The sequence below is a fragment of the Gracilinanus agilis genome, chromosome 2 (genome assembly GCF_016433145.1).
Source record: "Gracilinanus agilis isolate LMUSP501 chromosome 2, AgileGrace, whole genome shotgun sequence".
In the NCBI taxonomy this organism is placed as follows: Eukaryota; Metazoa; Chordata; class Mammalia; order Didelphimorphia; family Didelphidae; genus Gracilinanus; species Gracilinanus agilis.
In genome coordinates this window covers 270,168,501-270,183,707 of record NC_058131.1, presented here as the reverse complement: position 1 = coordinate 270,183,707, position 15,207 = coordinate 270,168,501, and the positions used below count along the sequence as shown (strand labels likewise).

General features: G+C 46.0%; 1 protein-coding gene across 1 annotated transcript in view; it reads right to left on the bottom strand.

Annotated features, from left to right (window-relative positions):
* ABCA2 (ATP binding cassette subfamily A member 2) overlaps positions 1-15,207 on the bottom strand; it is a 75,925-nt gene that overhangs the window by 13,280 nt on the left and 47,438 nt on the right. The window contains exons 20-30 of the mRNA XM_044663929.1: positions 11,429-11,593; positions 11,113-11,293; positions 10,773-10,985; positions 7,466-7,662; positions 7,064-7,246; positions 6,608-6,792; positions 6,067-6,187; positions 4,670-4,924; positions 3,617-3,823; positions 1,662-1,764; positions 630-949 (exon numbers count right to left, since the gene is read on the bottom strand). Coding sequence (XP_044519864.1) covers positions 630-949; positions 1,662-1,764; positions 3,617-3,823; positions 4,670-4,924; positions 6,067-6,187; positions 6,608-6,792; positions 7,064-7,246; positions 7,466-7,662; positions 10,773-10,985; positions 11,113-11,293; positions 11,429-11,593 — 2,130 coding nt within the window. The remainder of the gene's footprint in view (positions 1-629; positions 950-1,661; positions 1,765-3,616; positions 3,824-4,669; positions 4,925-6,066; positions 6,188-6,607; positions 6,793-7,063; positions 7,247-7,465; positions 7,663-10,772; positions 10,986-11,112; positions 11,294-11,428; positions 11,594-15,207) is intronic.

Sequence of the window (15,207 nt, the reverse complement as noted above, 5' to 3'; positions counted from 1 at the left end):
CTTAAGGCCCCTTCTTTCTCCACATCCAACTTGAATTCCACCAAATGAAAGTGATCTCCTCCTCCTCAGATGTCCCACAGCACTTTGCCTGGACTTTTTTTTTTTTTTTTAACCCTTACCTTCTGTCTTAGAATCAACACTAAGTATTGGTTTCAAGGCAGAAGAGTGGGGAGGGCTAGGCAATTGGGGTTAAGTGATTTTCCTAGGGTCCCACCTCTAAGAGGTGTCAGAGATCAGATTTGAACCCAGAACTTTCCAACTCTAGGTCTAGCTCTCTATTCACTAAGCCACCTGGCAATATTGCCCATTTGTACAGCTATTCTCTCATTAGACTACAAACAATGTAAGAACAGGCCTGTACAATAGCTTTTTTGGCACCTGCAGTACCTAGCACACGTCTCTGCACACCGTAGGGCTTAATAAATGTTTGCTGAAAGAAAGTTATCATTGAATAGCCAGTGGGGGCATCGACCACAACCAGGCCGCCACGTCCACAGTCCCTCACTGCCTAAAGCCTGGGTGCAGCAGGGATAGACCCAGCTCATGGGCACCACCCCAGGGTGCATTTGACTCTTTAATCACAGATCTAGGGGAAACCCAAGTGCCCGGCAGCTTAGGAGGCCAAGTACCTCTCATAGTCGTGGGTATCAGGGTGGTATTCCAGGCCCTCAGAAGCTCTTCATCAGGAGACAGAGGGAAGTCAGAGGGTGCAGGAGAAGGAGGTGGCGGCACAAAGTTGGAGAGGGGAAGCCCTTGGGTGAAGGAGTCAATGCACATAGCGTCAAAGTATCGGGCAGCCAACACTCTGGACTCGCTGCTGCTCAGGTTCAGGGTCAATACCAGGGTCCCATTGGCGGGCGTCTTCAGCACACACGTGGCACCCACGCCAGAAGGCAGCCGAAATGTGTTAACCAGCTGCTGGGGGCTGGCATCAGGGGATAGTCTGAGGCTAGTGCAAGAGAGGGTGATGGCCATGAGCACCAGGGGCCCAAGTCCCCCACAGCCCAAGAATTTTTTATTTTTTTTTTATACCTGTACCTTCCATCTTGGAATCAATACTGTGTATTGGCTCCAAGGCAGAAGAGTGGTAAGGGCTAGGCAATGGGGGTCAAGTGACTTGCCCAGGGTCACACAGCTGGGAAGTGTCTGAGGCCAGATTTGAACCCAGGACCTCCCATCTCTAGGCCTGATTCTTAATCCACTGAGCTACCCAGCTGCTCCCACACAGCCCCAGAATTTTGCCATATTAGATCAGTTCATCTCTTCCTGGGATGTTTTTCCTCTTCGCTTCCACCTCTAAAATGCCTATCTAGCTTCAAGACTGACGCCAAGCAACACCTTCATCAGCAGTCTTTTCTCTGTCCCCCAGGCACTAGAGACTTCTCAAAGATTTCCTCGCTACCCTTTTTGGTATCTTGTATGTACATGTTGTCTTCCCCGGCAGAATGTAAGCACTTGGAGGGCAGGGGTTGTTTTTGCCCTTTTTTGGTATTTCTAGTGCTTAGCCGAGCCCCTGGCATGTTAGTAGAATTTGATACATATGTTTTGATTAAGAGACTAGTCCTTGCAATGTTTCCCCTGCCCCACCACACACCAAGAGCTTCTCCTTTCCCCCAGCATCAGCCCTTCTCTTCCCAGCGTTTAACCCTTGAGAAACTCACCGATACTCATGCCGTTCTTCGTTGGCATAGGGGATGAAGTTGCCCCGGGGCTGAGTGTAGTTGTGGTACTGGGAGGGTGAGAGAATCAGTGGGGGCAGGTCACCTAAGATGCAGCAGAGAGAGAGAGAGAGAGAAAGAGAGAGACAGAGCTGTGTGGCAGGTGAGGAGGACAGCTTCACTTTCCCTCATGCCTCTCTAAGTAAGGACATCTTGAGAATAATTGTAGTAATAACTAGCATGTATAGCATAAAGGTTTGTAAAACCTTGGGGAAACTGAATCTGAGAGAGGTTAAATAACTTGTCCAGCTATCACACAGCTAGTAAGTGTCTAGGGCAGGATTTGAACTCAGGACTTCCTGAGTATTCTATCCACTGTACCACCTAGGAGAAATAGGAGCTAAGGAGGAACAGGAATAGTCACAGGATGGCAGATCTGGAAGGAACTTGAAACATCATCTAACTCCAACTCCCTTCATTTTAAAGATGGGGAAATTGAGACCCAGAAGGAAAAGGGAGGTCCAAAGTCATACAATGAACTAGAAGCAGAGCCAGGTCTTCTGATTTCCAAGTTGTTCCTGCCGTCTGTGCCCCCCTCCCCGCCCCCCCTTATTTTCTCTCTTAGTAACAATTCCAAGACAAAAGGGTGAGGGCTAGGCAATTGAGGTTAAGTGACTTGCCCAGGAATTGGCCTGCAGCTATACCTGGTGAGCCACTTAATTGCCCCCCAGGGTACTTGTCATGGGCACAAGCCCCAGCTTTGGTAGAATGACTCTCAGAAAGTTACATCCTCTCTGAGATCAGTTTCCTGATTTGCAAAATGAGGGTAATAATCATCTATCTTACAGGATTACTATTAGGAAAGTTCTTTGCTAAGTCCTCAAGTACTAATATTGTACATGGTGCCTCCCTCTGCATCACAGGGAAAATGGGGCAGACGGATGACACAGGGTCATTCCCCAGCCCCCAGCCCAGGGCAGTCAGGAGCCGGCACTCATAGCCAAGCCCCATACTCCTTATAGCCAGGGATCTTTTCTTTCCAGGACTCTCTTGCTGAGTGTGAAGAAGCTATAAGAAAAGTTATCAGCTATTCAGCTTCCCCCAAAGGGCAGTAAGTTGAGGGATTGTTCACCCCTGCGGGTCAGAACAAATTGGGAATGCAAACAGGCTTGCTTCACGGGGGTTTAGTTAAGTCCCTGGAAGACAAGAGTCATGCTGGGATTTACTACTGATGGTGAGATGTTGGGAAACATGCTCAGATTGCAGAAAAAAGGACCTTGGGAGGATTTTTATTCTCCTGTCTGCCTTCTCATTTCAAAGAAGTGGGAACTGAGGCCCAGTGAAATGAAAAGTGATTTGTACGAGGCCATACTGAGAGTCAGTGGCAAACCTGGGATGAGAACCCAGGTTTCTTGACTTCTTGTCCAGGGCTAAGGTCATAGGGGTCCATCTCTTGTCCCCTGACTAGTTTTTAAGTTCTGTGAGGGCAGAAGACTGTGTCTTATTCCTTATTTTATCTCCCACAATGCCTAGGACAGGGCCTTCAACAAAATGACATCCAGAAAAAGAATGTCACCTTCTGAACATTATATGAACAAGTGAGGACTAGAAACCAGGTCTCTTGACTTCTAGGCCAGAGGTCCCTATCTGTTTTTGTTTGTTTGTTTTTACCTTCCATCTTAGAATCAATACTATGTATTGGTTCTAAGGCAGAAGAGCAGGCAACAATGGGAGTAAAGGGACTTGCCTAAGGTCAGACAGCTAGGAAGTGTCTGAGGTCACATTTGAACTCAGAACCTCCTATCTCTAGGCCTAGCTCTCAGTCCACCAAGCCACCTAGCTGCCTCTGGTCCCTAACTCTTAAATGGCATCAAGGATGACGCCTATGGTCTCCCCATAGGACAGATAAACAACTCTCATTAGATCGGGGAAGGAAACATCTGTGTTCACTCCCATACCAATTTCAGGAACGGAGAGGGCCACAGTCATGGCAACACAGACAAAGAAGGCAGGCAGCAGGATCTGTGAGAAGAGTGCCTTGGTATTCCGACGGGCACAGTGGAAGCGTTTGACCAACAGCCCGTGAAACTGACGCAGCTTCAGCCACCAGCCTTCCAGTTTGGAACTGCCCTGGCCAACCATTGACAAGGTCTCAGCCTCCACCTCTGCAGAAAGGAACAGACACGGGGACCATTCAGGTTCTGCTCCCTCCTCTTCCCTTTCCTCTCATCTTCAGGCTAGGGACAGAGGCTGAAGGATAAGACCTCTTGGCATTATCAAGGATCTGGCATCAAAAAGTTCCCAGCCTACTACGGACTGATCCAACTCATGGGGCTTCCTACCTGAGAGATAATTAGAAGGGGACCAATGGTGGATGGGGCAGAGAGAACGTCTTTACCCATTAGGAGATAAATGTAGGGGGTCAGAAGAAAGGAAAAAGGATGAGGGAACCTGGTGTGTGGTAGGGGAACCAGTAGGAGCTAGAGGAGTGTTTGGGAGGTTAGAAACAGGACCTGAAAAAGTCTGGGGAGATTTTAAGAAGGAAGCTAGAGAGTTGGAGGAGTGGGTGCATGGAAGTCAGTGAAGGACTATGGGGAGGCAGGAATTGAAGAAGCCCAAAGTTGGGGAAGATGTATCTGTGGGTGTTAGAGAGAAGGTCTTTAGAGGTCTGAAGAGGGATTGGTGGATGCATCAGAAGTTTGAAGAGGTAGTTGGGGTAAATTAAAGAGAAATTATTTATAAAGTTAGTAATTAATTAATTAGTAAATTAGAGAAATGGGAGAATGGATGGAGGAATAGGTCCAGGGGGGTTAGAGAAAGGGACTAGATGGGCATAGAAGACTTGAGAGTTTGGCTGGTGGGACAGCAGGGTGACTATACCTCCTGAAAGCATCAGGCAGATCAGAGGAAGCACTCCAGGAGCCACACAAAATCCTCCCCAACCTCCTATTCCCTCTAGGATGGCCAGATCTGTTTAAGAATAGCCACAGCTGCCCTGTGGCTATGCCCACCTTGCAGGCTAACATTGTCAGGATCCTGGAGGTTGTCAAAGAGGGGGGAGTAGTCACCATAAACTTCAACATAGGCACCTTCTTCATCCCCCCGGACCGAGCCAGCTGAGGAAGAGGAACGAAGGGATGCCTGGGACTGCGTCAGCTGAGAGCAGCCCACCAGGTTGCTGTGCTCCGCTTGGGGTGAAGTGGCCGCCTCCCTGTCCTTCTGCACCTCGGTCTTAGGAAGGGCATCCTTCTTAGACTCCTTTATATCTGGTGGGGATAAGGAGAGATGCTCACTGTTTCTGCAGGGGGTTGGATACCTCCCTCACCCCCTTCCCTAATCCCTAGTCCCTACAGTCCAAGTATGCAGTAATTGCTCTGCCTTCAGAAGTAGCCTCTGGGGCAAGAACTTCAGTGCCCTCCAGCTTATTGGCCCAGGCTGCCCAGCCAGTGTCCAGGCCTTTAGTTATAAGTCACGCCTATATGACTTTTTGTCTTATTTTTCTGAGGCTCAGGTCCAATCTCATCTATGCTTTTTTTTTCTCAGATAATTCCCTCTACCTCCTCTCCCCTGGTGGCTGGATTCTGCCCTGGTCCTTCAGTTGTGATGGGTGAACTTTTGCCTTATCTTGCTAAGACTTGGGCCTGCTCACTATTCCATGGCCAGCTCTGCATGGATTCTGTGCTCATACCCCTCCCCTTTCTAGCTTCCTCTTAGGTGTTGTCTTCTCCTATTAGACAGTAAGCAACTTGTGGGCAGAGTCTGTCTTGCTTGCTTGTATCCGCATTCCTAGCACTTGGCACTCTGTTTGGCATGAAGTGCTGAACAAATGCTTCTATCTGGGTCACAATGAGAGGGGGGTCAGGGGGGAGATAACTGGAAATAAAGGGATAGATCTGATGACTTCTCAAGACTAGAGATTCTATCTCTAAATGAGAGCAAGAAGGCTGGGCAGGGCCCATAGATGAAGGCACCTTCCCGTGAACCTTCCCCATGTCCCACTGGGGCATAGGGAGAGAGGAATCTCCAAGCTCCTTGAGGTCAAAGACTATTATATTCTGTGTGCTCCCTACTAGACTGAAAGGCCTGGGAGGGCAAGAATAGTGTCTTCGTTGTACACCTTCCCCCAATGTTGAGCCATCATGCCCTGTGTGTTTTATCACACTCCCTCCTGTTCTATTATATAAACATTAAGTGCCCAGCCATCCTTTGCACAGATGGTACTTAATAAGAAAACTGAATGAGCTTGGAAGAGGAAGGTTTATTCAAGCTCCCCACTTCCACCAACTTCTAAACACACACACACACACACACACACACACACACACACACACACACACACACACACACCCCTTCAACGGCACCATCAATTTTCCCTTTGGATCTGACCGTTCCCCCAAATCCTGCTCACCAGCCTCACTGTTCTCCAGGGACTGGTCCTCCTCTGATACTTTGAGAAAAACTTCTTCCAGTGTAGTGTCCATGAGCCCAAAACTGGTAAGTTGTAGCTCCTCCAAGCTTAATTCGAGGTGCTGCCCAGGCACAGAGAGAGTCATGGAGGTGCAGAAGGACTCAGCCCCACAACTGACCCCCGCCACCCTCTCAGTTGGCTGTGCAGCTGCTGCCTTCCTAAAGGACATTCCCACTACCCCTTCAGGAGGGTCACTGGGCAGTCCTACCCATTCAACAGGATCTCTAGGGCAGCCCCACAATCAATCCCTACTCCCTTCTCAGAAGAGTCTCTGGTCAGCCCCACAATGTCTCTCTGCAGGCCCTCAATGGTTCCCCAGTGCTCTCTCCCCAGGCCTGCTATGCATCTTCCCAATGATTCCTCCTCTGTATACTTTGTGGAGCTGTGCTCAGCTCCTTCGGATATCCCCTGAGACAGGTCTCTGAGGAGTGATGCAGTCGCTCCTGGTTACTCATCACCACAAGCTAACTAACCCTCCCACCTGAAAGAGTCTTTCGAAGCCTCCTTTCTTGGCGGCTTCACTGGGCAGGATGTAGGAGAGTTCAGTGTTGGTGTCTGAGATGAGCAGACAGGAAGCCACATACTTCTTGATGAACTGAGAAACCCGGGGTTCAGAGCAGGGGCTGAGTGCTGAGGAAGCTGGAGAACTGGGTGTCTGGCCAGACTCTGGAGAAGGCAGAGGAGAGGACTGGGGTTGCTTAGGGCATGTGGAACTAGAGACCTCCCCCCTCAGGGATAGCCGGGGAGTGGGGAGAAATGAGATTAGCCGAATGAAAAGAGTATGTCAATGGCACTAGGAAAAGGAAGGGAGGCACACAGAAATTATGGGGGTGTCCCAAAGCACATACAGAACACATTCTGGTGAATAGGAAATGGGGTGGGCCTTATGAGGGGGCCCAGAGGAATGGAGACCCTGATGGGGCTCAAGGGCACAGACCAGACACGCTGCCGGGCTCTGCCTGCCGCTTGACTAGGGTAAGACGATAGCCATCTCCGTAGGTGCTCTTCAGGAAGAGGGACGACCCACAGCACTTGAGTTTGCCATGGGAGATGATAGCAATACGGTCACCCAAGAGGTCTGCTTCATCCATGTGGTGGGTGGACAAAAGGATGGTTCGTCCTATGGAGTCACAGGTGAGGTTAGGGAGGCCCTTCAGAGCCTCCAACAGAAGCCTGGGCTGACCCAGAAGCGAGCAGAGCACGGGGCACATAGTAGGTACTTTCTAAGTGCTTGATGATTGATTGTCCTCCCTCTGGCCTCTCCCCCCAGAGAACATAGCAGAAATCCTCGGCCCCTCCAGCCCCAGCCCACTGGACTCCATCCTTCCACCTCACTCACCAGGCTTGTATTTGAGGATAAGATCCCAGATGGCTCGGCGGGCGTAGGGATCCACACCGGCAGTGGGCTCATCCAGGATGATGGCCCGGGAACCTCCCACGAAGGCAATGGCCACAGACAACTTCCGTTTCATCCCGCCAGACAACGTCTGCACCAATGAATGACGTTTGTTGGACAGCTCTAGGTCTTCAATCATCCTGGGTGGGAAGAGGCCAGGGAAGGGACTGGTAAGTCAAGTCAGCAAGCATTTCTTGAACATCTAAGTGTGGGGGATAGAAGGGAAGGTAAAAGTAGTCCTTGTTCTCAAGAAGCTCATAGCCTAATGGTAAGAGTGTAAAGATAGCTTCCACCTGTCCAGGGAGCCCAGCCATTCTTGCATAATCATTACCTAATAGCAAGGTTGCTCAGTGGATAGAGGGCTCAGGCTAGAGTCAGAAAGACTTAAATTCAAATCCAGCCTCAGATGCTTACTAACTGTGTGACCCTGGACAGCTCACTTAACTTCTGTTTGCTTGCTTCAGTTTCCTTATCTATAAAATGGGAATAATAATAGCACCTACTTCCCAAGGTTATTTTGAAGATCAAATGAAACAGCACAGTGTCTTACACATAGTAAGGGCTACATAAATGCTAGCTATTATTATTAGTTATCATTATAACCAAGAAAATTAGGCATAAATTATGTCCCTGCCCACTGCAGAGGTCTGAATGACCTTACAGCTCTTGATTCCCATTTTTCCGAAGATTTTCTATATAACTGTACACCATAAAACTGAGTTATGACATCCATAGTCACTCGTCTTTAATCATTTTCATCTCAATTTTTGCTATTTTTGTCTCTCCTGCCCCTGGCCACCCCATGGTAGCTCTTGTTAAGTTTCTATAATGTTTTAAGGATTACAAAACACTGTCCTCACAACGAGCCAGTGAACAAGGAAGTACAAGGTATTGTCCCCATTTTACAGATAAATCCAGGTGATCTTGAATTCTCAAAGGCTATTTTTTCTACTACAGCAGAATTCCAGCTCTGGCAGGTTGTCTCCTGCTTGAGGAGGTCAGTCCCAGCAAGAGATGAAGGCTATTTTTGGAGTCCCAGTGTAGCTAAGTACAGAGGGAAGGGCTTTTATCAATAGGCTGGCTTGGCTGGGTGGTGATGAATTCTTTGGCTCTGGCAATCCACAAAACAAAGTAAAATGCAAAATGACCCTTGGTCCTGTGGTGCCCCCTTTCTGCTTCTGATGAAATAAAGGCAAAGTCAGGGAAAAGTGGGCAGAGATTGCCAAGAATCACCAAGATTTTACTCTGCCTATAAATATTTAGTTGGTTCTCTATACGTGAGATCTTTGTCGAGTGGTAAATGGCTGGACGCACTACAGAGATGAATCTTGACAGTCTTGACATTTCCACTAGAAATCAAGGATCTTAACTGAGTCCATATACTTGAACTTGGATAGGAGAAGAATTATATCTTTATATCAATATAATTGATTTCCCTTATTATTCTTTGTATTATATTTTATGCATTTAAAAACATTATTCTGAGAAGAGGTCCACAGACTTCACCAGACTGTCATGACACAAAAAAAGTGAAGAAATCCTAGTATAAATGAAACCAGAAGATAGAAGTAAGTTATGGTTAAACAGAAGGATAAGCTCACAAGTTCTGCTCAAAGAGACAAATAAAGCAGGCTTCAGCCCACATGAGATTCCTCGACTGACAAAACGGTTGCTAGAAGATAAGGAGAATGATTTCAGAAAAACATGGCAAGACCTATATAAACTGATGCAAAGTGAAGTGAGAAGAGCCAGGAGATCATTGTGTACAATAATAGCAAAGCTGTAATGATGATTAACTGTAAAAGATTTAGCAACTCTGATCACGACAATGATTCAAGACAATTCAAAAGGACTCATGATGAAAAAAACGCTGCCCACCTCCAGAGAGAGAGAGACATTGCTGATGAACTCTGGGTACAAACTGAAGTATAATTTTCTCACTTTCTTTTTCTTGCTTTTTTTGAAATATGGCTAATATAGAAATAAGTTTTGCACAATTTCACAAGTATAATTGAGATCATATTGCTTGCCTTCTCAGTGGGAGGGAGAGAGAATTTGAAACTCAACATTTAAAAATAAAAGAATGTTACAAATAAATAAGATTTTTTTGGGGGGGAGAACAAGACGTTAGAAGATCTTTTTCTATTATCAACCAAGACACAAAACAAAGAGATGGAAGCTTGCCAAAGGTGTTTGCTACTGTGGCAGAGAATGTCTAACATGCACAATTCAAAACCGAGAGGGATTTCCTCCCCAAGGCGAAGGCATTCTGGGGCTCCTATTCAGAGGAGACAATCTGCTGATGGTACTCAGCCCCCAGATCATTGCAGAGCCTCTGATGTGAAGTCTATAATCCCTCAAAAGGGTTAGTGAAAGTACCTACAGAGGAAAAAAACAAGTAGACAAAGAATGCTTTTAATGACCCCAAGATTCCGGCTAAAACAAGGGATAGGGTCTAGAATTGTGATTTAATTGATATAAAGATTTCCCAAAAGAGGGAACTCCTACCAACACAAGTCAGCACCTTTTCCACAACTTATGGCCTGAGAGGGGAGGTCAAGTGACTTATCCAGTGTCACGAAGTCAGGATGGAACAGAAGCAGAACTTGAATCTGAGACTTCTTGGCTCTAAAACTGACTCTTGAATCACTACACCATAATGCCACTCATCCTTCTAATATCAATAGTCTTCCAGGGAAGCTATATAGTTTTAAGTCATAGAATAACAGCCTCTTAAGAACTGAAATTGTGAGTTATCCAAAAGGTAATGGAAAGAATTATGGTGAATGAGAGCAGGATGTGACAGAATCAGAAAGTATGATAAGAAAATAGGGCCATATAACAAGAGGGAGGGAAGAGTCAGTGGATATATTCTGTAGGCTTCCTTGGTATCCACGCCACGTCCTGAAGGCCCCTGGCAGGTTGGGTGAACCTTTCCCACAATAATAAAAGGAGGATTTATGGGCAGACAACAAGGGAAGAATGAGTTGAGATCAGCACCATTAGAGTGAGTTACACACATTACAAACATCACAGAACTGTAGAAGTATTATTTATAGATTAGGTCCCTGAGGCTCAGAGGAGTCTCATTTGTGATCAGATTTAGGTCTCCAGCCAAGTTCTTCTGACCCAGAACCAACTACCTTTCCACAACATGCCTTCTATTGTGTTTTCTCTCCTAGACTCATCCCCCCCACTATGGCCTTTTCCACCCCACCTCCCTGACCCACCCCCCAGAACCAGCTCCTACTTGTCCATCTCCTTCTGGATCTCCTCCTTGGCCATGCTCTTGAGTTGTGAATAGAACCACAAATGCTCCTCCACGGTGAGTTTGTCGAATAGTACGTTGTGCTGAGGGCACATGCCCAAATTCTTGCGGATTTCATCCATCTCTGTTCGGATATCGTGGCCATAAATAGTGGCGGAACCAGATGTGGGAGGGAACAGGCCGGTCAAGATGGACCTGGGGTGGGAGAGGGGAGAGAGTGCAGGGGGAGGCAGAAGAAGGGGGCTACCAATGGCTGAGATTCGCCCCCCAGCCTCCTGCAAGCCCTCGCACCGGCATCCTCTAGAGGACACAGGATACTCACATGGTGGTGGTCTTGCCTGCTCCGTTGTGGCCCAAGAAGGAGACCACCTGATTCTCATAGAGGTTGAGATTCAGCTTGTTCAGGGCCATTTTCTTGTCGTTCTTGTAGACCTTGGTGAGCTTGTCCACACACACGACCAGAGGCAGGTGACTGGGCTCCTCTTCTATGCCTCGGCTTTCCTCTGCAGCCAGAAGCCGGGAGTTGGCTGCAGGGACCGAGGGGGCTGCAGGACCTCGGGGTGGCGCATCCCCACCGCCCCCCGCCCCGCACTCCTCCCTATTTGTCTTAGCTGTGGTATAGGTAGGGGCCGACTCACCGAGCCGCCGGCTTTCCATAGCACAGGCCTGGTCTTCCTCCATGACGCTGAGGCGAGGGGGTCTTGCCCAAGGCCAGCTCCACTCCCAGGCCTCTGCGCGCCCACTCCCCAACCAGTAAGACTTCTGGAGGGGGAAATACCAGGGCCGGGGAAGCCCGTACATGCCTGCGGGGAGAACCGAGGGATTCTGAGAGCCCCAGAAACCACACCAACCCCCTTGATTTTTGCAGGGCCAGAAAGAGAAGCAATGACAGGGTCACATAGGTAGAAAATAGTAGAGTTAAAATTTGAACCCAAAGATTGGATCAGGAGGTAGCAGGAGACGGGCAGAAATATGAGAGAACAGAGAACGCTACCCAGTCATGAGGACCTGGGTTCAAATTCTGTTTCATATGCATAATTACTGGCCCAGTCATTTTAACCTCTTCAGCTTTTCCTCATCTGCAAAAGGATAATAATCAGGGTTGCAGCTGGGTAGCTCAGTGGATTGAGAACCAGGCCCAGAGGCAGGAGCTCCTTGGTTCAAATCTGACCTCAGACACTTCCCAGCTGTGTGACCCTGGGCAAGTCACTTAACCTTTACCACTCTTCTGCCTTAGAACCAATATACAGTATTGATTCTAAGACAGAAGGTAAGAGTTAAAAAAAAAAAAAAAAGATAATAATCACAACTATTTCACAGGATTGTGGGAATCGGGTAAGTCTTTTATAAAATTTTAAGTTTTTATATAAACTATTATTATTATGATTCATAAAAACAATCTCTCTGCTTTTTCAATAGTTCAGATAAAAAGGGGTCCCAGGACAAGGCACTATCCTGTTACTATCCTTGTAGACTCAGGGTGTCCCCAAACTCTTAGTGCAATGGAAGCTTATGATTATTTCCACTATATTAAGACTTCTGGGACACATCCTGTATAATGCTCTGAAGACTATTGCAAAGAGAGATAAAATAACTGCTTTTTGTAACTGAATAAAATTAAATAAAATTTATTTTTATTTTTAAAATGTTATTTATTTATTTAGAAGATTTTTCCATGGTTACATGATTCATGTTCTTTCCCTCCCCTTTTCCCTCCCCTCTCCCAGAGCTGACAAGCAATTCCACTGGGTTATTTGTGTATCAGTGTTCAAAACCTATTTCCATATTTGTAATAGCAAATTAAATTTATTTCTAAAATTGAATAAAAAATAAAACTAATTGAAAAACCTCTCCAGGATCAACCAGGATAAGGGGTACAACACGTATCTCAGGTCTGATTTTTTTTTTTTTAATTTCTGTTCTGATGGTCTGAATATCACGTATTTGGCATGGTGTGTAAATTGTTGTTATTGCTGTTATAATTGCTATTATCCCATTGCTTTCCTCTTTCTGCAGGAGCTCAGATAAAGTCCTATCCTGCCAATATTATTTTATATTTTAAGTCTGGGGAATTGTTTATGGTACAGGTGGATAATGAGTGTTGGTGTTGCCTCAGACAGGTGGCAATGCCAGGGTGGGCCTTCGTGCCCATCTGTGACTGCTAGGCAAAAGCCCCAGGTTTAATGAGCCCAGAGCTCGGCCTCTCCCCTGGCTTCGGGGATTCTGACTCCTCCTCACAGTGCCTTCATCAACAAATCTGGCTGGATTCCACCATCTTCCCTCCCCAGGGACACACAATTAGCAGACTGGGGGAATTCGAGCTAGTGAAATACTTCCTTCTGACTCCAGGTAAGGGAGCATTGGGGAAGTGTTCTAGAAAGGCCAAACTTGAAAATATCAAGAAATACTGACTGTTAACAATGGGAAAGAATGCCATTGTTAGAGGGAGTTTCTAAAGTATGCAAGGAGGCTTATTCTGGTAATACTGAAGGCCTATCCCTACAGACAGGCCCTACTGGGGGAAACCTTAGAATAAATTAATTTCCCAATTAATTTGACCATAAAACTCTTAAGGCTTGAAATATATTAACTAGACCTACGAAAACCGGTAAGAGGAGTCCTTAGGAAAAATACAGTGTTAGGGAAAGAAGTTAAGTCTATTCTCACACTAAAAAATTGCCACATTTTTGATACATGTGAAATTTCATATTTTTAATATTTTATAGGTAAAAACAGTAGCATTGACTTTTTCCTCATGGAAACTCAGTTCATATCATGAAGAAAGGAAGAAAAGAACTTGGCCTACTTTGATGGGCCAATAAATCCCTCAGGTCAGGAGAAAGTTCCTAGACTTGACCTCTCCCCTAATCCTGCCAGATCCCCCATTTAATAGATAACACTTACAAAGTACTTTGATCTTCTTACTGGATTGAGTAAATTCTCTTATTGATCATCACAACAACCCAGTGAGATAACTTATTATTATTCCCATTTTACAGAAGAAGAAAAGGAAGCTAAGAGACTTGCCCAGTCACTCTTCGCCTGAAGCAAGATTTAGTCAGTTCTTCCGGATTCCAAGCCCAATTCTCTTTTCACCATCCCACCTAGTTGTCTAGGATCAGGAGCTACATTATTTAACTCTCCTGACTCTGGTTAGTTCCTCCTTCCTCTCTGGGATCAGAAAGAAGGGGGGAAGCTCTTCCTAGGCCACACTTTTCTGGGGCATCCAAGTGTTCCCAAGTGTTCCCTGAGTCAATGATTTCTGACCTAACTGGGACTAGAGGGCTGTAGGTATACCTGGAGGCCCTGCCCTTGGGCTACAGTAAATACTTCTCTTTGATTAAAAAGAAACTTATCTATAAAGAGATAATAAAACTGACCCCAGAAAGGACTTTAGGGATTATCTAGTTCAAGTTCTACATTTTTACAGACACTGGTGGTAAGAGGCAAAGATAGGATTTGAACCCATGTTCTTTCCATGAATTACATCTCTTGAATGCATCTCCTCTCTTCTCATCACCTCTCACTGTGACTCAAATATATCCCTTCCCTCTCTTTCACACAACTGCCAAAAGTAATTTCCCTAAAGCACTGGTCTGTCTTGTTAATCCTTTGCTCAATAAACTTCAGTTGCTCCCTATCACCTCTAGGATAAAACATATACTTCTGTTTTACATGTAAAACTTTTGCAACTGGGCTCCAACCTACATTTCCAGGTTTTATATAATCCCCTACACAAACTGTATGTACAGGCCAAACTGACCTGCATACTGTTCTCTTATGTGACATTACTTCTTCAGTCTCTATTAGCGACCGACCTCAAAAATCTTTTGTATTTATTTTATGCATACTTATATCTGCACATGCCTTTCTTGATAGACTAGACATTCCTTGAGGTCAAGGACCATTTCATTTTTGCCTTCATATGCACCTAGCTATGTCTGGTTCATGCTAGGTACTTAGTATGATTACTGATTGAATGATGAAGCAGTGCTTACTTACTTTCAGGGAATTCATAATCTATTGGGAACATCAGATTTAGAATCAGAAATTGAAGAGGTTAAATGGATTTTCCAAAGTCACCGGGCTGGTAAGCAAAAGAGCCAATATCCAAAGCCAAGGCCTCAGCTTTATTCTAGGATACATACACAACTATGGGCAAGAATCCTGGAGTAGTCCTCATAGTCATAAAAGGGTGAAGAAAGTAATACTGGGATTTTTTTTTTTACCCCAAACATTTACCTTCCATCTTAGAATCAATATTGGGTATTGGTTCCAAGGCAGAAGAATGATAAGGGCTAGGCAACTGGGGTTGAGTGACTTGCCCAGGGTCACACAGCTAGGAAGTGTATGAGACCAAATCTGAATCTAGGACCTGGCTCCCAATCCACTGAGCCACCCAGCTACCCCCTCAAAG